The following is a 27,717-nucleotide window of genomic DNA, read 5'->3' on the forward strand; positions in this document are numbered from 1 at the left end:
CCCCCCCTAAGAGCTCCGTCCCCTTATCGGAGCTGCCTACCTCGATCCCCTTATCAGAGATGTCTCCCGTGGGCACTATGGTTAGAGGCTTCCCTGTCAAAACAATGTTGAGCTATCACAGCTGCTAGGGACGGACCTCCCCAGCACCCCGACCAGATTTCCCTCTAACCCAGAGGTCTAACCCTATAAAACAAAGCGCCTGACCCCAGTTAGTGCTCAGTTCTTTGGGAACAATCCCACTGAGCCTACTGGCGTAATACAGCTGTGTTCTCCCTGATCTCTGCGTGCCGCTTGAGTCTCTCGGTCCTCGTTATTCTTCCGCAACACTGGCATCAGGCCCTCTTGTTAAAAGGTCCTGTAATCCAAATACAGACCTGCTTCACCCTTAATTCTGCCACCTTCCTCCCAGAGACAGGAAGAATTAACTGCCAACAAGTTTTAATGCAAACCTATTGTGGGGACAGAGCCCCAGAAAGTAGTTTACAGGCTCTCGGCCTCACGTGGAGGAGTGCTGGCTCGGGTAGTAGATGGCCGTCAGCTGTGGCTGATTGGCCGTCAGCTGTAGCCAGTTAGCCATTGGCCACTAATATAACTGCTGTGGCTACGCTAGCAGAGAGGGAGAGAAGAGAGAGACAAAGAATGGGGCTAGCAAGAAGATGGCGGCTGGGCTGGCAAGCGTGGATGGCGGTTTGCGGACAGTGTGGATCCAGCCTCCAGTGAGAGTATAGTGCCGCCAGAGAGAATATAGTGGTATGACTCCCCTACCTATGGCTCTGTGGGTGTTCCTTTTTGGCCTCACCATATCCTGCGTTCTTGTGTGGGGAGCGGGAGCAGAGACCCCGCACGCCGCCCTGCACGACAAATGGCGCAGCGAGCAGGGTACGGTGCCGGCGAAAGCTCTCCAAAGGACGGTGGAGCAGTTTGTGCATGTGAACACCCAGTCTGAGGAAGACCAGGAGGAGCAGCTGCCGGAGAGCTGGACCCCCGTGGAGGGGTGGGAGGACGTGGACGGTTCTCCCACCAGCACAGGAAAAGCCATGCAGCTGCTGGAGAGATGGAGCCCCGTGGAGGGGTGGAAAGATGTGGATGGTTCCCCAACCAGCACAGGCCGGAGAAAGCAAAGGTCGTTGTGGCCCTGTGGGCCGGGAAGTTCCTGCCCAGGCAGCCCAGATGCAGGACTTGTCCCAGGAGGAAAGGCTTGCTGACTCCTCCGTGGGAGATGAGGGTGAGGTCAAGGTCGTCCCTCACCCCCAGGACAGCCCTGGTGAATGACTATGGACTATGGGGAATTGCCTTCTATCCCTAATTTAATGGACCGCTTGACTGTTTGTTTGGGAACTGTTGTTAGTGGAACTGGGGGATATTTGCTTTTGTCTCTTGACTGGCCGCCATTGAGAATATGTAAGCACCTTGATTGTGAGCCGCTGTTGTTCCAGCAGGGTACCCTGAGAGGCACAGAGAGAGTGGCAGTGCCCTGAGAGCCCTGGCTGAGTCCAGGAAGTCTGGCTGAGCCCTGAAGATACCCTGGCTGTGCCCAGGAAGTCGGGCTGTTCCCAGAGAGAGTGGCAGTGCCCTGAGAAATCCTAGCTGTGTCCGAGGAAACTAGTGGTACCCTAAGAAGTCCAGGAAGTCTGGCCGTGCCCAGAAGTACTGGTGGTGCCCTGAGAAACCCTGGCTGTGTCCGGGAAGACAGGTGGTACCCTAAGAAGTCCAGGAAGTCTGGCCATGCCCAGAAGCACTGGTGGTGCCCTGAGAAACCCTGGCTGTGTCCGGGAAGACAGGTGGTACCCTAAGAAGTCCAGGAAGTCTGGCTGTGCCCAGAAGTACTGGTGGTGCCCTGAGAAACCCTGGCTGTGTCCGGGAAGACAGGTGGTACCCTAGGAAGTCCAGGAAGTCTGGCCGTGCCCAGAAGTACTGGTGGTGCCCTGAGAAACCCTAGCTGTGCCCAGAGAGCCTGGCTGTGTCCAGGATATTGCATTCACCCCCAGGCTCCTCGCACAGGGCCCCTCGCGGAAGACGCTTGTCACCTAGATTGTGAGGCGAGAACCTGTAGGGGTGGAGTGTGGGGACAGAGCCCCAGAAAGTAGTTTACAGGCTCTCGGCCTCACGTGGAGGAGTGCTGGCTCGGGTAGTAGATGGCCGTCAGCTGTGGCTGATTGGCCGTCAGCTGTAGCCAGTTAGCCATTGGCCACTAATATAACTGCTGTGGCTACGCTAGCAGAGAGGGAGAGAAGAGAGAGAGAAAGAATGGGGGCTAGCAAGAAGATGGCGGCTGGGCTGGCAAGCGTGGATGGCGGTTTGCGGACAGTGTGGATCCAGCCTCCAGTGAGAGTATAGTGCCGCCAGAGAGAATATAGTGGTATGACTCCCCTACCTATGGCTCTGTGGGTGTTCCTTTTTGGCCTCACCATATCCTGCGTTCTTGTGTGGGGAGCGGGAGCAGAGACACCGCACGCCGCCCTGCACGACAAATGGCGCAGCGAGCAGGGTCTCCCGCACGACACCTATGCTGCCAAAACATATTTACAAGAAACACCCCTAGACAACCCAGATTGGACTCTCCTCACTGATGAGAGCTCTTTTATAGAAAATAACATACGAAAGGTTAGATATGCTGTAGTTACTCTACATGATATCTTAGAAAATACAAACCTTCCCTTTGGAAGCAGCATACAATTAGCTGAGCTAATAGTGAAGGAAGAATGTGTCTCTGTGAGCCCCCAAATGATGTAGGGGACTTCGGAGTGAGTGAGTGAGTGCCGTGATCGTGTCTCGTGAGACCGAAGAATAGAAACACGGACCCAAGAGAGGTAAAGAGTTTTAAAAAGAGGATAGTTTATTGAAAGCAAAGGGTCAGAGCTCTCGAGCGGGAGGGGGTCCCAAACGGGATGCCCCATGACTGAGGCAAAAGCTCTTACTTTTATACCTTCCTTTGCCTGCTTGGGGAAGGGAACTGTTTGAACAAGGGAACTTTTTGAAGAAGGGAACTGGTGCCTTCTAATGAAATTCGTCTGCCAGGTTTGTTCTGCTTGCCTATCCTAAAGGAATTAGCAAAGTAACCCACTCTTATCTATCAGATCTGCTCCATTTGTCAGGCCAAAAGGAGTTTTATGATTAACCTGAAGGCCTTGTTACATTCTGTCCTGAAGAGAAGGAGTGATTTCAAAACCTGGAGTGATTTTAAAACCTGGAGTTTTAGAATATGACTGTCTTTGTTTATTCCACCAGGGACCTCCCTGTCTACCTAGGAACATGCTAGCTAACCTGTCTCAATCCACCCTCTGAAGATGAAACCCTAACTACTGTTAGGGCGATAGGGGCCACAACTGCTCTGGCTACTTCAGGCTGAGGAAGGGCGTAGAGAGACCAGCAGCTAGGGCTTGTCCAGAGGTCAATCTAGGGTCCCCAGTAGATGAACAAGTCCAGGTGAGGATGTTGTCTTGTAGGCCAGTGGGTAATCTGGTAGACAAATTTCATTAAAAAGCGCCAGCTCCCCTTCCCTAAACAGACAAGGGAAGGTATAAAAACTTTTGCCTCAGTCACTGGGCACCCCCATTCGGGATCCCCTCCCGCTCGGGAGCTCTGACCCTTTGCTTTCAATAAACTATCCTCTTTTTAAAACTCTTTGCCTCTTCTGGGTCCATGTTTCCATTCTTCGGTCTCACGAGACACGATCCCGGCACTCACTCACTCACTCCGAAGTCCCCTACATCATTTGGGGGCTCACAGAGACACATTCCTCCTTCAATAGGATGTGAACATAAAAATTCCTAACTAAGGTGGGCCATGGTGGGAAGTCACATCTTTAGTCTGTAGCTTCCTTGACAAAGGTCAATCTCTACCTTGAGTGAGCCTGTCTATTGTCGTTTTGCATCTAGGATAACATTTCCTTGGAAAGTCAGTAATCCCTTTTTCCAGACCAGAGCAGGGAAACTATGGAATCCCTCCTTGTTATTCTTGTCTCCTGATTACCATCTCTACGTGCTGTAAAAAGTGAACTATTAACCATCCTGTACCCACCTGTGTGAAAGAAGTACCTGTCTCTCCAATTTACTTCTATCCAGTCCCAGAGATTTCACCGCTTTGCTTTCTCCCATGCCCTTAATCTACCACCAATGGATTTCATATAACCCTCCTCCTTTGATTCTATGTATAAAATAAGCTACAAACTGCCATTTTGCAGAGCACTTTCTCCATACGTTGGTATTTCCCTTACAGGCAATTGTCATCAGTTTGGTTCAAATAAATTCTTATAAGCTTTCTCTTAGGCAGGATGTTTTTTCGTGGACGCCCCTCAACTCTTGGGACCTGTTGTCTCTTCCACCAATGAGGGACATTTATGCCTAAGGATATTTTATGTAAAGCCCTCATCCTGAGCGCTTCACAAATGGTAATTATTGCAAATAGTCCACTGAGAATATTTGCTTTGTAAGATCCTGCCTGGTCCAGGGAGCAAATTTAGGCCGAACTAGGGGCAGGGAGTCCTATTTCGTGGAGCACCTGGCGAGCGCCACTTAGCGGCAAAACGCTCTCCAGCCCCGATTCAGCCCACAATGGGAGCCAGGAAGTGGGAAATCGCGGCCGGAGGGGGGAGATTCTGGCATCCCAGAGTCCTACAAAGGGGCCTGATTAGGTCTCACTACTCGAGGCTTCCGCCAGGTAACTGGGGACACGCCCCACACACCAAACTCGGGGTGCTACTCCCGCGCAGCCTAGGCTCCGCCTGGTTTCAGTTTTCTTTTCTCGGCGCTGCTGCCCCACCCGCCTCAGCAGCCGGGGATTTGCCCGGTGATCAGTGACGTAGAGGAGACTAAGGTTCCCATTGGAGGGCGGAGTTTGGCAGTGACCAATCCGGGCGCTGGTCTGCGAGAAATCTCGGTGGAGGGCTCGCAGGAGCCTGATCACCCGGCGGGGAAGCGTTGTCGTGCAGGTTGTCCCCGGAGGATCGCGACCTGAACTGACCGCCGCAGAGACGAGGGATCCCAGTCCGGGATTCGCGGCCGGAGCTAGGGACTGGTGAGTAGGGCGCGTCGGGTGAGAAGTGCAGCAAAGCAGCAGACAGACGCGCGCCCCAGCGTCCGGGAGACCGAACGTGGCCGCCGGGCTGCAGGGCGGGCTCGGGAGACGGGTGAAGTTCGCTGCGTTCTCCCTCCCGGCCTGACCCTTCCTGCTTGCCCGGGGCTCCATTCGCGCTTTCCTCGTGGGTCTTCCTTGCTTTCCCGTGGCCAGCGCAGGCACCGATCCATCCTTGTCTCCAGAGCCAGGAGTAAGCGGGGCCCGGATGACGGTCTAATTGCTTGGAGCCGAGTAGACGGCCAATCCGGCCCCATGACCAAAAGTCATGTTTTCTTTCATTTCCTTTTGGTCAGAATAAACCGGTTTAGTCACGTATACTTGGAGCTATGCACTCCCTCACTCCTTCAGCCCATTATCACATGAGTATTTTCCCTGCTGATTTTCTCCCTGGTTTTGGCCTTACAAAACAGTGTGTAAATGTATCTGTGTGGCGCAAATGGGAGGCAAACACTTCTCAATTCCCAGTACATTCGTTTTTGACACCACAACAATTGTGCGTGCTTCAAACGGTGGGAGAACGACAGTCGTACATTCTTGCGCAAATATCAGTGTCAGGGACGATGCCTGAGCCTCCTGTTTAACTGTTAGCTAAAGTCGTAATCCCTGCAATGTTTATCCCCCACCTTCAAAATAATTAGCTTTTTAAAAACTAGACTTTAATTTTTAGAGCAGTTTTAGATTTACAGAAAAATTATGAAGAGTATGGAGTTTCCATATACCCCAAACCTTTTCCCTTTTTATTAACATCTTATATTGATATGGCGCATTTGCTAGAATTAATGAACCGAGGTTGGCACATTATTATTGACCAAAGTCTCTAATATTTAAATTTCCTTAGTTTCTACCTAAGTACTTTTTCTCTTTCATGATCCTATCCAGATTACCACATTACATTTAGTTCCCACGTCTCTTTATGCTGCCATTGGCTGTGGCAATTTCTCAGACTTCATTGTTTTTTGACGACCTTGACAATTCTGAGGAATACTGGCTCCGTACATTGTAGAATGCCCCTCTACTGGAATTTGTCTGTTGTTCTTCTCCTCTGATTAGACTTGTGGGTGATTGGGAGGAAGACCACAGAGGTAGATTGCCATTTTATCACATCATATCAAGGGTGTGTGTTATCCACATGACCTAGGTCTTGATGCTGATCCCCTGGCTGAGATGTTTCTGTGCAAAGTTGCTCCTTCTCTCCCCCCCACCCTGGTACTGTGCTTTTTGGAAAGCAGTCCAACTATGTGCAGCCCACACCTAGGGAGCGAGGAGAATATTTCCCCACCTCAAGGGCAAGTATGATCGTATATTATTTGGAATTCTTTTGCGTGGGAGATTTGTCTCTCCTGCCTTATTTATTAACTTACCAATCATTTATTTATATCAGCATGGACTCGTGGATATTTATTTTATACTTTGGGTTATAATTCAATAGCACTTTATTTTCTTGCTCAGATTGTTGCAGCTTTGGCCATTGGGAGCCCTTTCAGGTTGGTGCCTGTGCTCCTTAGCATGTATTTTTATAGCACTTTTTGCTTTTTAAAAGTAAAAAACACTTTGATTTATGTGACCACACTTGAACTTTCGAACAGCTGGGTGAACTTGGCTAGACATTATTATTTTCCCCTTATTAAGAGGTAAGGAAACTGAGGCCCAGAAGTAGTGGATGACTTTTTAGATATCACTTCCCCAAAAAGGAGTGACAGGCTAGACTCAGACTGCCACAGAAGATACTGAACCACAGAACAGAGCCCGTGGTCTGAATTGAGGCTTCTTGGGGATGACTTCAGACTTAGCACCCCCAGGATCAGAATAGGAGAATGGAAAGCGATTGGTTTTGGAAAACAGCCAAATTAAACTTTCCCAGCTTGGTAGAAATGGAATGTTGACCTTCCCCCCCAACCCCACCTCCCAAAAAATATCCTGTATGTGTGGAGGGAGGTGAGGGAGATCTGGCTAATGTTTGTAGTGGAGAATGTCTGATCTGCGGGGAGCCCTTAGAGCCTCTGCTGAAGCAAGATTGTAAAGTGGGAGGGGGGAGTGTGGTGAAGGGGGAGAATGAAGACGATAATGGGGCCCTGGAATCATGGAAAACATTTAGTTTCACAACCTACATTTAGAGACAGCCTACTTTGTGCCAGATACTAGAGACAAACAGAGGAATGAGCCATGGGCTCACGTTCATGTTGGGGGAGACGGTTGGGAAGCAGTGTGATGGTGCTATACTAGAAATGCCAGGGGGTCAAATATATGGTGATGGAAAGAGAACTGACTCTGGGGGGTGAATACACAATGTGAGATATAGATGACGTATTACAGAATTGTGCACCTGAAATCTATGTAACATTGCTAACAATTGTCACCCCAATAAACTTTAATTAATAAAGAAAGAAAGAAAGAAATGCCGCGTGTGCAGAGCTGCAGGGGCTAACCAAGGAAGGCAGTTGTTTCTCTTGGACGTGGGATGGGCACAGAAGGTCCTCACAGATAAGGGGGCATATCTTATTCAGGCCTTCAGGACTGAGCTGGGACTGAGAAAAGAGCATGTACGAGGGCAAGGGGTGGGGAGTGAGGGCAGGGAAGAAGGTGCTGTCTTCCTGTTCACTGTACCTAGCAGGATTGCAGACTGGACGGGGAAGTAGAAGGCCAGATTAGAGAGGGTCCTGTGTGCCCTGCTGTGCAGTTTTGACCTCAGGAGTTTTGAAGCAAGAGAGTAGGTAATAGGATGAGATCTGTGTGTTGGAAAGACGACCCTGGCAGCACTTTGTAGGATCTACGCCACATTTCTCCAAATCTAAGATGCCATCTATTTATGTTCTGCATAGAAAAAAATATTTTGCCAGTCAGATTATGGTATGCCATTGATTACATTGACTTCAGAGATACTAAATGTAATGACATGGATATCTCAAATTTGATGGAAAATGGTAACTCCCTGGCTGGTAGCTTAGACCCTTCCTTCCTCCAGGGAATGAATGGTTAGAATAGCTCCATAGATGTTGAGTTCACGGACTCCATTTATGATTTTGAAAAAACTAAATTTGATACACTGACATTTTCCTGCCTGATAGCCAGATTGTAAAATATTAGCACAATAAAACCACATACCTGGCCCAAAGATGCCACTATGGTTGCTCTTAATGACAGCGCTGACTTCCTGTTGCACATTAAAAATGCTGGTGCACTTCAGTTTGTCTTGTAATAGAAGAACTCAGTCCAACACTCACTCACGTTTACCAGTTTATTAAAGGAAGTGATAAAGGGCAGATGAACAGCCCGGTGAGGAGATACTTAGGGCGAGGTCTGGGAGTGTCCTGAGTGCAGGCGCTTCTGTCCGCCTGGAGTTGGGGTGTGTCACTGTCCCAGTGTGCATGTGTTCACCCACCTGGAAGCTCCCTGAATCCTGTACCATTGGGATTTTATGGAAGCTTCCTCACGTGATCAGTTATAACTCCATTTCCAGCCCCTCTCTCCTCTCTCGAATATGGGGGTGGGGCTGAAAGTTCTAAGCTTCTAATCATGGCTTGGTCTTTTGGGTGATCAACCCCCATCCAGGAGCCACCCAGAGTCACCTTAATAAAACAAAAGATGTTCCTGTGCTCTTATCACCCAGGAAATGACAAGGGTTTCAGGAGTTCTGTGTCAGGAACAGCATGGGGGTGCCAGAGACCAATATATATTTTTCTAGTATCTCACACCTCTGAATGGCCTAAATATTCCTGTTTCTTCATGGGAATATTGTGACCCAGAGAGGTCAAACAGTCTAGCCCCTGTCTCTAGCCACAGCAGAGTAGCTGAGGGTAGAAGAAGATTCTGCGTGTGCTTCCGTGCTCAGAATTTCTAGGAGCTGTGGGGAGGGGCCATGGTGGCAGAGAGCAGGTTGGTCTGTCATGTCCTAGCAGGTGGTAATCTTCTGGTGAGAGCCAGAGAGAGAAGTGCCAGTTGGTGTGTAGTCTACCTTTGTGACAAGACCTTTGTTTAGGTAAATAGGCTCATTTTTCTGCACAAACTGTATATTTCTGCCTAGTAACCTTCAGTAACTTTCTTTGCTGTATCAGTCAGATTTCTTTTTTCTTCTTCTTCTTTTTTTTTTTTTTTTTTTGCGGATGACAAGACAAGCCAAGCTGGCTGGGCAAAACAGGCATTTATGGGTTCATGTGTTGGAAAAGTTCAATGGTAGAGTAGTTTCAGGCATAACTCAACACAGGGATTCACAAGGCGGATCGGGTTTCTTTCGCTTCGCTTCGTCTCTGGGTTAGGGTCCTTCTCAAACAGGCTAAGCTAACCCTTTGGATAGCAGGATTGCCCAAGCAGCTCTAAACCTTCAGCTCTTGCAAGTTCTGGAGAAACCACAAGAATCTTTTTTCCCCTTTTCCCCATGTCAACTAGGTGTCCTTGTGACTAGCTATAATGACTCGTTCTCATCCCTGAAGCAAGCACCGTGACCAGGGGTGCTTGAGACCAATTCTCTTGCTCCACTTTTGATCAGAGGGAGGGCTCCACCCTAAGCACGTGATCCTGAGAAAGGAGTTGCATAAAATTAGCAAAGGAAGAATGGAAGCTGGGTAGATGCCTCCTCCCAGACGATAGACATTTACAGTATTTCCTTGTTGGATCGAGGAACATCTGCTCTAGGATTCGGTGGCCTGTGACTGGGCCTCTCTTCCTTGTTTTAAATTTATCTTTAAACACACACACACACACACATACACACACGCACACACACACACACACACACACACGGATTCTATTTCCCATCCACTAGATTGGCAAAAGCTTAGAAGCTGACAGTGCCTGGCGTTGGTGTGGCGGTGCAGCAGCATGAGTGCCCCAAGGCTGCTGCTGGCAGCGTACATTGGTACAGACACTTTGGAAACAGTTTGGCCTGAGCTGGTCAAGTTGACACTGTATCTGCTTGCACGTGTGCAGAAACGAGCAGCGTGTATAATTGTCCCAAACTGGAAACAACCAGACAGGCATCAGAAGTAGGTTATATGTCAGTAGAATTCTACAGTCCTAAAGCAATGAAAATGAACCAGATCAGTTCACAATCACATGAGTGTCCCTTACAAACATGATGTCGATAGCCCCCCTCCCAAAATGCAATGTGATTCCATTCCTCGGAAGCTGAAAACCAGGAAAGATGAGCTCTTTGCACAAGTAGGTGTAGAGCTAATGAAGAGGGCGGGGCGGTTGTCACCATCGTGCTGCATCCCCCAGCAGCCACTTCCTCAGACACAGCCTTTCCTCTGGCTGCTGTGTGTTCCTGGAGACACGCTTTGGGTTCCGTGGCAAGTTCTATGAACCGCTGAGCTGCTGCTGTAGGGAGTGTGAAGGAATCGGCTCTCTAGTAATTCACCAGCGTGCCCGAGAGAAAGGACGTGGCAAAGTTGCTAGCACTGTTTCGCAGACACTTGGGCAGTGTCTTGTAGGTATTGGATGCTGTGTGCCTGGGCATCATCCACTTCCTCAGCGGGTCGTTCCTGTTTCCTTGTGCCAGGCGCTGTGCTAGACTCTGGGGTGGGGCAGACACGGTCTCTGTTGTTTGGTGGGAAAAGCTGATGGTAAATGAATCAGGACTTAGGATTGCAGAGAAGTACACTGTGCAGTGTAGGGTGTTTCCAGGCTGTAAAAGGGAGAGTGCGTGTGGGCTCACTTTTCAGTTCCAGAAAGATTTGCCCAAGGAGGTAGCTTTCTGCTGAGCCTTCAAGCTGGAGAAGGATTTCCTAAGTGGGAAAGGAATGGTGCTCTGCAGAGGGAAGAGCACTTTTGAAGGGCCTGGGTAGGAAGAAGCATGGTGCATTTTGAGGCTTGGAGAGGGGTTTGGTTTGGCTGTGGGGTTGAGTTTGAGGTGGCAAGTGAGGAAATGAACCTGGACACAAGGGCTGGGCCTAGATTATCGGGCTCACAGAGCATGGGAAGGAGTTTGGATCGTGCCGCAGGAACACCGGGAAGCCTTGGGGGTTTTAACCAGTGTGGTTACTTGAGCGTACTTGCATTTTGATATGTGGCAGGGTCTTTCTAGGGACTGAACGAAGGCCACAGTGGATGGAAGCGGGAGACCCTTGAGGATGGTGTACTCCCACAGTCAGCTTCTCAAGAAAGGATCCCTCAGTTATGTCCCTTGATGTGAACTCTGGGAGGGCAAGGACTTGCCCTGTCTGTTCTCTGTTGTATCCTCAGTGCCTGGCCGTGGAGGCATCCAGTACATACCATACTAGATAACTTCTGGGTGAGTTATACCACCTTCTACCAAAACCCTCAGCGGCACTTGAAAGCATGGTCCCGTCCACCTCCCTGTTGGCTGCTGCGCCATGCCTGTCTTTGAGCCTGTGGGGATTGCCACTGGTCAGTATATCTCGGCCTGGTCCCCATGGTTTGCACGTCCCCCGCTGTGCTTCAGAGCACCATTGACGTGCAGCCCTGTGGGGAGAAGTGACCCACGTGTGACCTCAGCAATGCACTGTCTACAGAACCCACGTCTCCTAAGCCGGCCTGGTGCCAAGGCCATGGCCACACCCAGGTTGTAGAGTCTGCAGAGTCCAGGCCTTGGGTGTTGCCAGCAGGGGTGTGACCACCCCTCTAGTATCCAGATCCAGATCACTTTCTTTTTGCCCTGAATTCTGTCCTTTCCAGGCTGGTTGCTGTGTCTCACAGAAGTTCACTGCCAGGAGAGTTTACTTATTTCAGATTAAGAAATGGAGCTTAATCTGGGGCCCCACAAATCCCTTAAGTGGGGTTCCCGTGGGGCGTGGAGCCCTCGGCTAAGTGCGGTGGGATTCCAGGGAAGACGGGGCTCTTGTTCAGAGAAGCAGCCTGGATGCTGGGATGCAAATCCAGGCCCCCCTCACTTCTCTGGGCCTAGGAGTCCACAGCTGGAATTCAGTGTCTTCTCGAGTTCCCAAGGCAGCAGGAGGCAGGGAGGAAGGTGTGAGATGCCAGAAGCCACAGGAAGTTCAGGGAGAGTTTAGCACCTGCTGGGGCAGAAGCTGACAGCTGTTAAACAGAAGCAAGAGGCCAGACTTCTGATCCTTTCCCTCTAGAACTGGGCCAGGGCAGGGCTGGGATGGGGTGCAAGGGTGTGCCCATAAGGTGTGGGCGTTCATTGCAGCGCTTCCCTAAGCTAGTTTTTGCAGCTCATAGTGACTCGCAGCCAGGAATTGTGCGTGGCACCCACATCCTGAAATGTGTTGGCAGAAATGACAGTGTCACCTCAGCCATTCTGTTCATATATGCAGAGTACGTGTTTATGAGATCCAGTGAGCTGTAGGGGAGGGTGGGTTGCTGGCAGAGAGGAACTCAGAAAGGTAGGGAGTGTCTCCAGTTCTGCTTGTTTCTGTAGACTCACAACCAGCTTCTTGTTTATTGAAGGGACAGAGACCTGGCTGCCCTGGTACCAGTGGCGTGTGCCGTCTGGTGCAGGCAATTCATGAAATGACTTCCTCAGGTTTCAGAATTCTCATTTGGGTAAAGGGAGTGGGGTGGGACCTCTCTAAGGTTTTTTTCCAGCTCTAGTTTTCTGTGTGTGGCTTCTGTCTGCCCAAGAGCCAGGAATGGAGAGAATAGTAGTTTTACCCTTTATTGTGGAAACTCATTGAGATAATCAGAATATTCTGAAGGCATAGATGATAGAAAGGGCAGAGTCATTGGGGAGTGGCGTACATTGGGAAGAGTTTCTGGGGAGGGTCAGTTTCACACTGGATCTGCCCGTGTCTCTTACTCTCAAATCCTGTCAACTGTCATTTAAGACTAGGTGCTTGGTCAGTGTCAGCAGTAACATGTCCTCGTACTTTTGTCAGCACTCCAGCTTACGAAGCCCTTCCATGTACATGACCTCATCCGAGCTTCCTGACAGAGGAGCTGGTATTAGACCCCATTGTGCAGTTTGCTGGGTAAGGAAGGGAGTGTGATGGCTGGGCCATTGGTCTTGAGCACGGCATCCTAGCCACGTGCCCTTGGGCAGGCTGCTCTGCCCTGCTGATCCTGAGTGCCCTGAGCAGTAAATAACGTCAGAGGTATGAATGGCAGATAAGGTGGGTGCAAAATAAATGCAGTCTCCAAGAAGTTGTTAGTCACCTGGCTCTTGAGTCCCAGAGCCCAAACTTGAACCTGGATTGTTCACCCACAGATTTACACGTAGGTCTTGTATGTATTTATTCAGCAACGCCAGGTTAGCCATCTTTCAGTATATGTATCATGTTCAGGATGGAGTCTGTATAGCCAGGCGATGGGATGGAACATAGAAATGGTAACATGTCATTTGTTTCCTTTGTCTGGTTGTGACAGACTCTCAAACAAATGGTTCTATACAATTAGTATTATCCTCAGTTCCTCTGAATCCATCCATTTGTTCAACACATGTGTTGAGCTTCTGCAAGGCATTAAGCACCATGATCTCGCTATTCGCGATTCGTAACATCTTTGGAGGTCATAGACCCTTGTATAGAGTCTTGTACGAATGATGGAAAGCTATAGCCACTCTCCTCAGAAAGTTTTTCTAACTTGTGTTGTTGTTGTTGAACCATTTAAAAGCAAGTTATAATCGTGCATCCCTAAATACTCCTGCACGCATTGCCTAAACATATGGACATGCTCAATAAATGCCATTTTAAAAATTAACAATAATTTCATATGATCCAATACTTAGCTACTCCTTTGTCCAACTTCCTTAATTGTCCAAAAACTATTTTTATAGCTTTTTTAAAAAAAGCCAATCAAGGGGGTTTGCATTTGGTTATTTTTCTTTAGTCTTCCTAAATCAGGAAATCCCTTTTTATTTTTCATGACATTGACTTTTTAGAAGATCAGGCCAGTTTTCTTGTGGAATGTCCTATATTCTGGGTTGATGTGATTGTTTCCTCATGATGTGGTTTGCCTCATCTGTCTTTCCCTCATGTTTTCTACAAACTAGAAGTTAGCTCTCCAGGCTTCATTTGATTCATGGAGGCCACACATTTGTGGCAGCGCTGCTTCAAAGGTGGTGTGTCATTCATATGGTGCCACACAGGAGTACATGCCAATCTGCCCCTCCATCAGGGATGTGGGCTTTGGGCGCTGCTTACGGTGATCCCCGGATCTCTCCCTTATCGAGGTGCATTAGGAAGTAACCCACTGGGTGGTCCTTTGGCACAGGGGGCTACACTCTCCCCTAGCGCCTTCCACCTCATGGTTTTAGTGTCCACTGAAGATCCTTGTCTTATATTATGAGATTGCAAATGGTGTTTTCATGACCTATTATCCCTCCTACACTTACTTGCCAGTGTTCTTCTGTAATCTCCAGACAATTTTATTTATCTCGTACATATGTGGTTATTTTCATACAGTTTCAGGGGTTTAAAGATCCCTCAAAGCCCAAGATGGATCCTGAGTTAAGAACGTCTGTTCTGAGTGAAGAAGGTGCCTATGTCAGGTTCTGTGTGGATGGGGAGCGATAACTGAACTCTTCATAGTCCCTTGATTCTTCTAGGAAATTGCAACAGAATGAAATTCCCAGCCCCACAGATAGCATATGCCACCCCCAACAACAACAAAAGAAACAAAAATCATCAGCTTTTAAACTTCTAAGCTACTCAACAAAATGACTTGGTGAAGGATTCCAAGCCCCCAGGAGTCCCGGCACCTGCTCCTTTCCTCTTTCCATCCCTTTGAATCTGTGCAACTGAAATGCCGGCGGGCTTATTCCCTCAGCAGGCAAACCAGGGAGCAGAACTAGGCAATTCCTAAGATTTTTACTACCCTTAGTAGCATTCTAAAAAGGTTCTTAACTCATTTGCCAGTTAAATTACATAGCCCCTTCGTTTGAGCTTTGTATGTACATGTTTTTCACACTCATTGCATTTCTTAAAGTCATACATCTCTAAATTCCAATGGAATTTTTTGTTGGCAGTGTGACAATCCCTTACATTTGTACAGTACTTTCACTTTATAAAATACTTCTCATATATTACTTCATTAGATCCTCTAAAAGTAGGCATTATATTTCTGCTTGGTTTCTCCTTTGGGTCGTAGAGCCTGGGCGAGGGGTGGGGGGGTCATTCTAGCCCATCCCTGTCACTCCAGTGAAAGAACACGAAGGCCACTGAACTCTGTGGTAGACACTGAACTCTTGCACCGGCTGTAATCAGTGACTGTGTTGATTTCCTGTGGTTCTAAGTACTGTCTTCCAGCTCGCAGTGTCCTGTGTGCCCTGTACACTGGCTGGCACCCAGCCTTGCAGTTACCTGTGTGCCCAGTCCACTGGCTGGCACCCAGCCTTGCAGCTGCCTGTGTGCCCTGGCTTCCCAACAACTGCTACGGTTGCCTCCGGTTGCCTCCGTGATATACAGCAGAGCAAACTCTCCAGTCCCACACCTTGAGGATCTTGTTTCTCTGACTCTGGAGCGCGTGTTGCTATGGCTGGTTCTTCCTCACTTCCTCTGCCTGCCACTTTTCATTTCCACTCTTGCACTCTTTGCTTTGAACACTGACTGGATTTGGGAACCAAGAGTTCTAGGTTCTCTCCTAGGTTTCTTTCTGCGTACCGTACTTGTGCTCAGTACTTTAAACATAATTCTTTCACTCAACCCACTTAGAAAACCTTGAAGGTAAGTATCACTCTCTCCATTTTATGGATGGATAAACTGATGCTCAGAGTCAGCAAGCGGCAGGTGTTGGGTCGTGCGTGCTGAGGCTTCTAACTTCAGACAGGAAGTGGGCCGGGGAGGCAAAGGTAAATGGGACTAAAGTCCTCCCTGTGCTCAGCGTCTGTGCTCCCTCTGGGGGCCAGGCCCTTGTCGGCACATTGCAGTCACAGCCAGCTGAGGCGTCCTCCACAGCGGTTCCCTTAGTGAGCCCAGCTAGCACAGCCAGACCAGCTGCATACTCGTAGGAGAGTCACAGCTGAGAATGGGTCCAGTGTGGCCAGGTTGTGCTCTGCCAGCAGGCTGGGTGTAGGTAGAATCTAGCTGCCCAGAGGACGTGAACCAGACCAAAGACACAGCGCAGCCCAAGGACACATCCATGAAGGGAGGCACCAGGACTCCGATGCATGATGGTTCATGTGTCTTAGTAAAGAAGCTCAGTGCTCTTAGTCCTGGAAACCTGAAGCCGGGAGGAGCAAACAGGAGACATGGCGCCCTGTGAGGCCCATGCACGGTCGTGCAGCGTGTGCCCTGCACACGAGAGCACTGTACTAGTGACAGTGTAGATTTGTGTACTTATGACGTTTTCCAGCACAGCATTACCAGGTGTCTGTTCTATCATGGCTGGTACATCAGAGCCATTTCCCAGCTGACGGAAGGAAAGGGTCTTGAGGCAAGAGTGCTTTCCCATAGCACAGCATGGGCTGGTGGCAGCTCTGCTTGCCATTCCACCAAACCACTAGTCTGGGCCTCAGTTTCCTCATCTGTAAAATGAGGGGTTGGACTAAACGATCAGTAAGGTCCTCTGGCTCTGATACTATATGAGCCTTGTAAGCACTGATAAGTGTCTGTTGCTTGCTGGAGCTGGCAGCCCTTTGTGAGGCTGCCACCTCTGCCCTGTCTGCTCTTGACTCCATGTCTGGTCTCCAAGGAGGAGAAGCCCCCACCAGTGAACAGAGAACCCTCTGAGCTAAGGACAAAGGACAGCATGGCCACGTCAGCACCACTGCGGAGCCTGGAGGAGGAGGTGACCTGCGCCATCTGCCTCGATTACCTGCGGGACCCAGTGACCATTGACTGTGGCCACGTGTTCTGCCGCAGCTGTACCACTGATGTCCGCCCTGTCTCGGGGGGCCGCCCCGTCTGCCCCCTCTGCAAAAAGCCTTTTAAAAAGGAGAACATCCGGCCCGTGTGGCAGCTGGCCAGCCTAGTGGAGAACATCGAGCGGCTGAAGGGGGACAAGGGCAGGCAGCTGGGAGAAGTGGCCCGGGAGCAGCCGGATGCGAAACTGTGCGAGCGGCACCAGGAGAAGCTGCACTATTATTGTGAGGACGACGGGAAGCTGCTGTGTGTCATGTGCCGGGAGTCCCGGGAACACAGGCTCCATGAGGCGGTCCTGCTGGAGAAGGCGGCCCAGCCCCACAGGGTAAGCCCTCCTCGTCCCCAGAGGGCACGCTGCCACCCCTCGGGCTGCGCTCTGCACCCACCTGAAGGCGCGGCCTGGCCGTGACCCTGCTGAAGGCTTCTTGCTGGCACAGGACTCAGCCGGAGTCCATCCTCCTGCCCTAGCGCAGAGTGTCCACCTGTCCCCACTGCTTGTCTTTCTGCAGGAAAAAATTTTGAACCACCTGAGTACTCTAAGGAGAGACAGAGACAAAATTCAGGGCTGTCAGGCGAAGGGAGAAGCTGACGTCCTGGCTGTGCTGGTAAGTGCGGCTGTGAAGGGCAGCCTGAGGACTGGTGGTCCATAGCAGGAGCTCCTGAGCTCGCAGGCCTGTGGCGGGAGGCATGGTCACCGGGACTGGCAGTGGGAGACCGGGCTGCGGGCCACGCCCTGTCAGTCTGAGCTCGCTGGCTTTGTTTCCTCATCTGACACGTGAGTGGGCTGCCTGCTGTCAGCTAAGGCCCCTCCGTCTCTGCGGGGCCACCTCTGGAAGCTGTTGCTGTTGTGTTCGAGCCAGAGCGTGGGAACCAAGGAAAGCCTGGCTCGTTCTTCCCTTCACAGAAGGGGGGAGAGGTGATTCCTGAGAGTGCAGAGCCAGGGGTTTGGAAGGATGGCACTGGCTCCAGGATAAGGACGGAGAGGGGAGGGCTGAGGAAGGCCTGACCAGCTCTCAGGACTCTGTGTCTGGTGGGTCCCATACCCACGGTTGCCCGTGGCTAGGAAACAGAGGCAGCACATGTGTGCTTGATTAGAAACGGTATGGGGGGCAGTGATAGGCAGGTCCAGTTTTCTGGGGGATGTGGGCATTGGAGGGATGTTGGGGCCCAGCACTCAGTGTACACAAGCGCCCCCAGCCCATCAGTCAACAGGGGGACCAAAGACACTGACCAGATCCCAGCCTGGACTCAGCAGTGAAATTCTGGGGGCAGGAGAGGTCGTGGTTCCCCAGCATAGACATTCCACAGTTTGAATGAGAGAACAGGATATGTGGCAAGGATGGGGTACACGTAGATATTTTATCCATAATAGGGAGTGCTGAAGAGAGGATTGGTCAGACTTGGATGAGATTAATCAAGGAAAGCTTCCTAGAGAGGTGACATACCGACATTGGTGTCCAGGAGAGAAAAATGCATTGGCTCACAGAGTTCCTCAGCGGGCCCTGGAGCACACTGGTTTACCTAGAAAAGGTCATGGGCTGACCAGTCAGGCAGTCAGGGTTCCAGTCTCGTGGTGGCTGAGTGAACGCAACTGTCACTTACTGTGTCTTCTTTGAGGAAAGGAGGTTGGCCCAGGAATACCCCAAGGCCCCTCCCCAGCCTGAGCACTGTGATTCATGAGTGGGGGGAGCTAGGGGTGAAGAGCCAGCCTCATGCGCCTCTAACACCTGATCCTGGAGGGATTTCCACGCCCAGGTGGAGGTGTCACCCCCTTCTCCCCCCCCACCCCACCCCGCAGAGGAAGCTCCAGGACCAGAGGCAGTGCATCCTGGCAGAGTTTGAACAGGGCCACCAGTTCCTGAGGGAGCGGGAGCAGCACCTGCTGGACCAGCTGGCGAGGCTGGAGCAGGAGCTCACGGAAGGCAGGGAGAAGTACAAGACCAGGGGCGTCGGGGAGCTTGCCCGGCTGGCGCTGGTCATCTCTGAGCTGGAGGGCAAGGCCCAGCAGCCGGCTGCAGAGCTCATGCAGGTGAGACCTTCCCCGGGGCAGGGAGCCGGGACGCTGGGACAGTGGGTCTGGGCCCCGCCACTCACTTGCATGACCTTGGGAGCGTCACTTCCTCCAGGGGCCTCAGTTTTCTCATCTGAAACATGGGGTGATGCTCCTGGTCTGCCCCGCTTCCAGTGGTTGCATGAGCATAAGATGAAATGACTGGCATGGTATCGCTTCAAAAAGTACATTTTCTACAAAACAGTTAAAAGTATTAAAAAGTATAGTAGAAATGGAAGGGAAGGTTATTAGTATCTTCATTCTTCTCTTCCATCCTCGTTACTGTCCTCATGAGCCTGTCTGCTAACAAATCACTGGCAGACACTTGTCCAGTGGAAGCTGTTTACGATTCTGAAGGTGCAGAAGCTGTAATGGTTCTTAGCTGTAATGGCTAAGAAGGCTGAACGGCAACTTCTCCTAGGGACCCAGAGGGTCTGGAGCAGAAAGGCACAGTGGGTGAGGTTTTCTCTGGGACTCTGGAATTGCCCTCAGGATAAAAAATGGAAAACAGGCCAGTTGCCTCTGGAATGCTTTGTGGTAGAGGTGACTTTGATGTCAGGAAAGGGAAACGCTGGACTGAAGAACAGCTTGCCAAGTTGAAATGCCTCCCCCCCCCCCCCCCCCAGAGCCTCCCAGAGGAGTCACCCCATGCCGAAGAGGCTTAGCAGCCTCTGGGGGGACCTGCTCGATCCTTCCGCCCTGTGGGCCAGGAGAGAAGGCCTATGTGATGACCTCCACTTGCATGGTTTGGGATAGCTGGGCCTGTCAGCAGCTGCAAATGCCATCCCAGGCCAGTGGTGGGGAGAGAGAGGGCAAGGCAAGGGCTCCAGGTACTTGTGCCAGCACAGGCCTCGCAAACAGGTGCCCTCAGCCTGCTTTCCCTCGTTGTGGGTTCTGACTCAGGCCTGGCAGGGAGGTCCTGCCCCGCACTGATGAAGCCACTGAGGGCCAGAGAGTGGAGGGGTCTGTCCCAGGCCAGGGGGCAGGTCAGGAATCGAGTGAAAGCTCCAGCCCCGGCGTCCTCACTCCCAAGGCCTCTGTACTAGTTCTTCTTTTCTCCCATTTTATCCACTCTGTGTCTCTGGCTCTGTCCTTTCCTCCAGATGTCATTCTCTCTCAGCCTCTGACTGGGTCACTTGCTGCCTCTCACCTCTCCCTTCTTCCTCTTCTCCGTCCCCTTTGGGGACGAGCATCCTTTTCCCAGTGGCTGCCACCAGGTGCACATGCCCATGTGAGTGGAGCAGACGTGACGAGTGCTGGGGGACTGCAGTGCACTCCCATCTGCCCTGAGCCTCTCATGGGTGCACGCAAAGGAGCTGCGCGGCCAGCAGAGGCCCAGCCTTCCGTGCCTCCAAGACCGCTCCAATTGAAGACATCCCTGTGGGGGTTCAGTTAAAGCCAGTATGTGAAATGTTGGTACTGGGGTCTTTTTTGTTTTGTTTTTAAAGGGATTTTTTTTTTAATTGAGGAATATTAGGGAACAATGTGTTTCTCCAGAGCCCATCAGCTCCAAGTCATTGTCCTTCAATCTAGTTGTGGATGGCGCAGCTCAGCTCCAAGTCCAGTTGCCGTTCTCAATCTTTAGTTGCAGGGGGTGCAGCCCATCATCCCATGTGGGAATTGAACCTGCAACTTTGCTGTTGAGAGTTCGCGCTCTAACCAACTGAGCCATTCGGACCCCCGATACTGGGGCTTTTGTCTATATTTGTTTGGGTTTGATTTTGCTACAAGGAAACTGGACCGCCAACTCCTTCATTGCCATTAATATTTTCGCAGAGGTTATTTGTCAATGGACAGTAAGAATGAGATCCTATTATGATAGAGACTCTAATCCAAAAGTCTGGTGGTAGAGAAATATACTCACTCGTAGGTGAAAGGAAGAAGCAGTAGCACAAAAGATGTAAAACAGACTTTTTGACAAAAGGGACAGAAAAGGAGAGAAAGGTCTCTGGACTGGGAACATCATGAAGATGTTAACGGGTCCGAGAAGATAGGAGCGGTCAAAGAGACACTGACACCGTCCCTAGTTCAGCCCTGGGTGGCCCTTGCAGGGTGGGGTGGCAGGTCACACCTCTGCCTCTCCCTCTGGGGGTCGCCATCCTTGCCCATGAGAGTCCTTCGTGAGTGCTGTTTGTTAGTACCCAGGCGTGCCGCATGCCGAAAGGGCCGTGTTCATTGCCCTAGCCTCTCCTCTGATTGCCTTTTCACAGCAGCCTCAGGAGCCTGGGGGTTGGGGGACGGGACTGTGTGTGGCTGCACGTTGCCGTGGGACTCCCTGGGCTCCCCCTTCTGTGTCCTTTGGGAGAAACCCTTCTCTTCGGGTTCCAGCCTCTCTGGGCCGCTCATGACCTTTATCCCCTAGACGGCTCTCATCCTGTCTCTTTCTACCGTTCTAGCAACTCCCATGTCTCAAAACAGGCCCTCGTGGCCCCCTGATCCCCACCCCACCCGTTTATTTGCCATTTTACAGCACACATCTCAGCAGACGTGTTGGCACGTCGGGCTCTGCTCCAGGGAAGGACAGGTAGGAGGTCAGAGCTACACCCTGCCCTACTACATGAAGCAACTGCCCAGACACAGTTGAGTTTCTGGCAAATCCTTCTCATCTGTCCCTCAAAACGAGTGACTCCTTTGCTGAGCCTGTCCCATCTTGCCTCCTTCCCAGTCTTCACCTAGCCAACATGTCCTTCCAATCCCAGCGCAAGTGTCGTCACCTCAGAGAAGCTGGCCCTGTCATCTCCAGCCCCCCACCCCCACCCCATTGCTGTCATTATTTTGTTTCTTTGTTGTTTTATCCAATGCTGCCACATGTCAGCTCCATGAGGAAGGGACCGCGTTTGTCACTGCTTCAGGTTTGTCACCCAGTCCTCAGGCTGGCTTGGACTTACTCGTTTTGAGGGACAGATGAGAAGGATTTGCCAGAAACTCAACTGTGTCTGGGCAGTTGCTTCATGTAGTAGGGCAGGGTGTAGCTCTGACCTCCTACCTGTCCTTCCCTGGAGCAGAGCCCGACGTTCTCCTGAGACTGACACAGTGATCAGCAGCCACGATTCGGTGATTCCATTGGTTTCCCTAACCTGCCCCCCCACCCAGTCCCCGTTAACACTGATCACTAATAACGTAATATAATGTGTTCATCATGTTGATTGATCGCTGTCTGCTTCCCCCTGCTAGGTCAGCTCTAACAAGGGTGGGAATTTGTATCTTTGCTACTCTATCCCAGGCTTGTAGAGCAGTGCCTGGCACTTAGCTAATACTTGTGAATGAGTGAAAGGAAAGCAGAAATTAATATAGATTATGACGAAGGCTTTAGACTCACGAAAGGGAAATAGCCAGCATCTCAGAAGAACCCCCTTCCCATTCCACCCTGTCCCCATCATGCAGATGGCACCACCCTTCTCCCTCCACTCAAGCTATGGCCTGTCCTCGATTATCCTTCACCACTGTGCAGGATAAGACCTTCACCAGGTCTTTCTCAAACAAGCCTGGGTCTGTGTCCACTGCCACTGCTGCTTCAGGCCATTTTACCTCACCTGTCCACAGCAACAGCCTCCAGACGCCCCCATGTTCATGTTGCCTCCTTAATCCATGCTCTAGAGGACAGCCAGGTGGCTGATCACTTCGGATTTTGGCCAGCTACTTTTATCTGAGTACAGTGACTCAGATAAAACAGAAGGTTGTTTCTCTCCGTAACAGTTCCGAGTTGGTAGGTCTAGAGCTGCCAGGGCGGCTGTCAGTGAGGTCCTCCAGGGAGCTGGGTAACTTCCCTCTGGCTGTTCCTCTGACTTCATGGGGTGCTGTCCTCAGCTGTGTGGTCAGAGTTGAGCTCACCACCACTAGATCCAAAATTCAGCCAAGGACAAGGAAATAGAAAGCAATTTCCTTTTTTTTTTTAAAGAACATGACCGCAAATTTGTAGTTATTTCTTCCTTTTACAAATCCCATTGTCTGGAGCTTGGTCTCATGACCAGACCTGGTTACAGGGAATCTGGGAAATGTAGTTTTTGGCTGAGTGGCCATCTGCCCAGCTTACTCCAGGGGTTTCATTATTAAAAGAAGGAAGGGGAGACTGGATCCTGGAAGCTACTCAGCAGTCACAGCCACATGGAAGCAGATCACATATGTCACTCCCCTACTTGAAACCTTTAGGTGGTTTACTACTGTATATGAACGAAAGGTAAACTCCTTGCTACGCCTGTTCAGCAGGACCTGGACCCAGCCTCCTTTGCTGAGCCTGTCCCATCTGGCCTCCTTCCCAGTCTTCACCTAGCCCGCGTGTCCTTCCAGTCCCAGCACAAGTGTTGTCACCTCAGAGAAGCTGGCCCTGTCATCTCCTGCCCCCTCCGCCCCATTGCTGTCATTGATTATTTTGTTTCTTTGTTGTTTTATCCCATGCTGCCACATGTCAGCCCCATGAGGAAGGGACCGCGTTTGTTTGTGATACGTCCCTCTCTAATACAGTGCTGGTACGTATGCGTGACATGTTTGCTTCACACTGACGCTGTCCTTTCTCCCCTTCCAGGACTGCAGAGACTTCTTAAACAGGTACGCGCTTCCGTGTCACCATGTGCCTCATCCCCTGTGCCTGTGTCGCCTCTCTTCTCCTTGACCATGGTCTATTTGAATTAATGGGGAGTGATGTGGTGCCAGCGCTGCCCGTGTCCCGTGGTCCCCCTGTGTCCTGGGAAGCAGGACACACCCGTGAGCTGGAGGCCTGTGTCCACCAGAGCAAGTTCCCTGGAGTCCCAGCTGCTTGGCCACCTGCGCTCGTGTGGGAGGGACAGGTGGCTTGACCTGCAGTGCTCTGCGTGGTCCAAGTCCTACCTCAGGCCACGTCATTCACTTGGTGACTTTGGCCCCTGTTTTTCTATCTGTTGACCGGGGGTAATTGCACCTTTCCCTCCCACTTCATAATTGTCCTGAGGATTGAGAGAAATGTAAGGAGAGCTAAGGTCATGGCTGTCATCTTCTCAGGTATCCGCGGAAGAAGTTCTGGATTGGGAAACCCATTGCTCAAGTGGTTAAAAAAAGGACAGGAGAATTCTCAGATAAACTGCTGTCTCTGCAGCGAGGCCTGCGAGAATTCCAAGGTCAGGTTGGGGACAGCCTTGGAGTGGGAGGCAGGAGCTGGGGTCTCACTATGAGGGAGGGTACCTGGCCCCTTACTGTCAGATTCTCCTACCTCAGTCCGCTGGGTCTCCTGGTTTCTCTTCTTGGGATCTCGGGGGATGGGGGCGGTCCTGTCACGAAATTAACGAAATTGATACTGTCTTGAGTAAGAAATGAGCCCGTAAGTTTGCTGGGCTTAAGGGTCATTGCTGTCTGTTTTTCCTCCACAGGGAAGCTGCTGAGAGACTTGGAATATAAGACGGGTGAGTGTCAAGGTTTGTCCCAGATTTACCTCAAATAAACAGTACTATCCCCATAGAGACTATGATTGCCCCCTGCCCCCCCCACACACGGATCCCTTCCCTTAGGCCATAGGGCGAGTTCCCCAGCGGCAGATCTTAAGCACCCCCCTTGCATTTTCTGACAGTCACCTACTGTTCAGTCTGCCATAGAGGCAACCTCATGGTGGTCTGGCCCTTCTCTGCCCCTGTTTGGTCATCCCGTCCTCGCAGGGCCTGCCCCCAGTCCCTTCCCTGTAACGGTTTCTTGTCATCTGCCTGATCACATGCCTCCGCTGTTCCAAGTCCTGCACCCACTGGTGGGCCCTGTGCACATGGACCAAGATGTGAATGGCACCCCTGGGACTGTGTGGGGTGGCAGCCCTGCCATGGACACCATGGAGGCTGGTGGCCCCAGGGTCGCTGGTGACACTTCTTTTGTTCCCACAGTGAGTGTCACCCTGGACCCGCAGTCGGCCAGCAGGTATCTGCAGCTGTCAGAGGACCGGAAGTGCGTGACCTACAGCAGCCTGTACCAGAGCGCGTACCTGTACCCCCAGCAGTTTGACTGTGAGCCGGGGGTGCTGGGCAGTAAGGGCTTCACCTGGGGCAAGGTGTACTGGGAGGTGGAGGTGCAGAGGGAGGGCTGGGCCGAAGATGAAGAGGAGGGGGACGAGGAGGAAGAGGGGGAAGAGGAGGAGGAGGAGGAGGAGGCCGGCTATGGGGATGGATACGGCTATGGGGACGGCTACGACGACTGGGAAACGGATGAGGACGAGGGGTCGTTGGGGGATGAAGAGGAAGAAGAGGGGGAGGAGGAAGAGGAGGAAGTTCTGGAAAGCTGCATGGTGGGGGTGGCCAGAGACTCTGTGAAGCGGAAGGGAGAGCTCCCGCTGCGGCCGGAGGACGGCGTGTGGGCGCTGCGCCTGTCCTCCACCGGCGTCTGGGCCCACACAGAGCCCGAGGCCGAGCTCTTCCCGGCGGTGCGGCCCCGGAGGGTGGGCATCGCCCTGGACTACGAAGGGGGCACCGTGACTTTCACCAACGCGGAGTCGCAAGAAGTCATCTACACCTTCACTGACACCTTCACCCGACGCCTGGTCCCCTTCTTGTGGCTCAAGTGGCCGGGAACACGGCTTCTGCTAAGACCCTGAACCCCGCCCCACACACGCTGTGCCACGTCTCTGGAATTCCAGGACTGAAGGGGGAAGGAGGTGCTTGGGCCAGAGCACCTGGAGCAAGGCACAGGAGGGACCCTGCGTCAACGGCCCCCTCCCAGCTTGCTCCATCCACGCTGCAGTGCGTCTGTTCTCCCGCCTCCTTGGGGTTGCTGTGCAAACTTCTGACCCTGAAGTCCATGGGCTGCTCCCTCGCTCTACCCACTGCCTTAGACCCAGCCCCGTGCTCACTTTGTGGACTAAGAACCAAGGCATCATTTTCTTGCTGGGTGTGGCATCCCATGCTAGATGGTCCTGGGAAAGAGCAATTCATTGTGTTACACCCCAGCCATTCCGCAAATGCCACAGCTTTCCCGTCGCCTAACCCATTCCGCTGCCTGCCTGCCTGGCACTTTAAACACACCTACTGCCACCCTACTCGGAGTTAAACCTACCTGAAAATGAGCTGAGTGGAAATCCAGAGGCTTCCCTGGCCTTTTAAGTCAGGCCCCTGGGTTCCAGCGGAAATCCTCTTGAGCGTCCAGAGCAGACGCCTGCCCCCCTGAGACCAGGACACTGCATGAGGTTTCCATACCAGGAGGCGGGGCTCCGGAGCCATCTGTGGTCTTGGGGAACTGATCTCCATACCTGTGGCTTTGATCATTTGTGATCAGTGATCAATAAGATCTCTGTGGGTTGGTCCTTGTGAGGAGACTGTTTCAAAGAATCCAGAACACCCTGCTCTTATCAGTCCGTCTAAAATCACTAGGGCGAATATCCAGTCGAGCCAAAGCTCCTCACCTTGGAAACGGAACAGTTTCTCCAGCAGGGTGGTAACCTTCTGACACGCCCTGTCGGCATACGAGTTCCGTTTTCCTAGGAGGGGCTGGGGTGATGAGACGGCTGTGGGAAGAGGAAGGAAGGCAGCAGATGTCCACACCAGGCCTGGTCTTCATGTCAAGGGAGGAATTAGAGCACATTCTCTGCCAGCAGACCCAGCCCGAGCCCCAGCCTGTGCCCAGGCCCCCTGGGGCCCACAGGTTAACATGAGCCCCTGCTCCAGCCAGATTACCTGGCAGCCCTTGTCCTTACCCATCCCAGGCACTCTGCAAGTCCCCTCCTTACCTAATTGTACCTCCTCCCCGCCCTTGTGTCTGCAGCCACATGCGTCTCGCTGGTCTTCTCACCACCACACATCTGGAAGTTGCACTCTATCACATGCTGCCTGAGTCACACATGTGATTTCTGCCTCTAGTTTTCTAAGCTCCTTAAGGGTGATACCATGTCTTACATTTCCCTTGTAGTCTTCATCACACCTAGTGCAGTGCTGGGCGCAGAGTAGGTGCTCAATAAAACCTTGTTGAATGGACAGCCTGGATTTCGATATATTTTACTATAACTCAGATATCACCAGACCTCTCTAACTACAAAGAGATTCCATTGATAGCCGGGTCCTTTAGAACTCTGTGACTTTGCTTTCTGTCCTCTGCACATCATATGCTGTTGTTTCTGGAAGTCCCCAAGACCCCCCAGGGACACACTCCGCCACTGCTGAGGCCTACCTGTTCCTCCCCTGCGTGGGCCTGAGCTGATACCCAGCATGTGTGGTGTGTGATCGTGTTCCTGGGAGAAGGGTGGCACTCAGCACAGCACCCCCAGAGTCCTTCCTTGGAAAACAAGCAGTGCCCCAAGGAAATACAACCCACAGAGATTCAGTTCTGCCTCCCATCACCACTTACCTGGCCATTTCTTGTCTGTCCTCTCTGAATTTTTCCTTTCATTGCCGTCTTAAAGATAGAAAAGGGAGGATTACACAAAGCACCTCTAGGATCATACTGTGGGAAGGAGCATTTCCTTCCTGTGCTCATTTATGTTTTACCTTTTTGCTAAATACATATATGCAAAATGTGTCAGTTATTAGGAGTCAGACATGCATTATCAGTTATAATGAGGTCATTAATCCACATTTGAATCCTGATAGACAATAATTACTAGCATATTCTTAAACGTTCAAATTTATTTTGTTGATTACTACGAATTGTTCCCTAAAATTATGCTCTACCAGTCTTATTTATGGGATAATTTCATAATTCTCAAAATGCCTTTTATCCTTTTTTTGGAAAGAATTTTTGTATAACAAGAAATATCTGAAACTTTTAAAGGTGATCATTGTGTAATTAATGATCATTTCCATTTGAATAAAATATTAATGCTTTCAGGTAACTGTTGCTTTAATAAGTTTTGAGCATCATACTTCCAAAATAAACTGTAGAAGATAAAAAATTCAGCATAAAAAAACCCTTGCAAAATAAAAATGTTTTCTGTTACCACCA

General features: G+C 51.1%; 1 protein-coding gene across 1 annotated transcript; it reads left to right on the top strand.

Annotated features, from left to right (window-relative positions):
• Window positions 1-4,857: 4,857 nt before the first annotated feature.
• Window positions 4,858-27,717, top strand: TRIM26 (tripartite motif containing 26). The gene is made up of 8 exons (XM_019742108.3): window positions 4,858-5,016; window positions 16,621-17,115; window positions 17,300-17,395; window positions 18,589-18,819; window positions 23,363-23,385; window positions 23,815-23,930; window positions 24,180-24,212; window positions 24,678-27,717. The coding sequence occupies exons 2-8, from the start codon at window positions 16,678-16,680 to the stop codon at window positions 25,379-25,381; spliced, it is 1,641 nt and encodes a 546-aa protein (XP_019597667.3). The 5' UTR covers window positions 4,858-5,016; window positions 16,621-16,677; the 3' UTR covers window positions 25,382-27,717.

This window comes from Rhinolophus sinicus, chromosome 2 (genome assembly GCF_057876585.1).
Source record: "Rhinolophus sinicus isolate RSI-liver-muscle chromosome 2, RSI-T2T, whole genome shotgun sequence".
Lineage (NCBI taxonomy): Eukaryota > Metazoa > Chordata > Mammalia > Chiroptera > Rhinolophidae > Rhinolophus > Rhinolophus sinicus.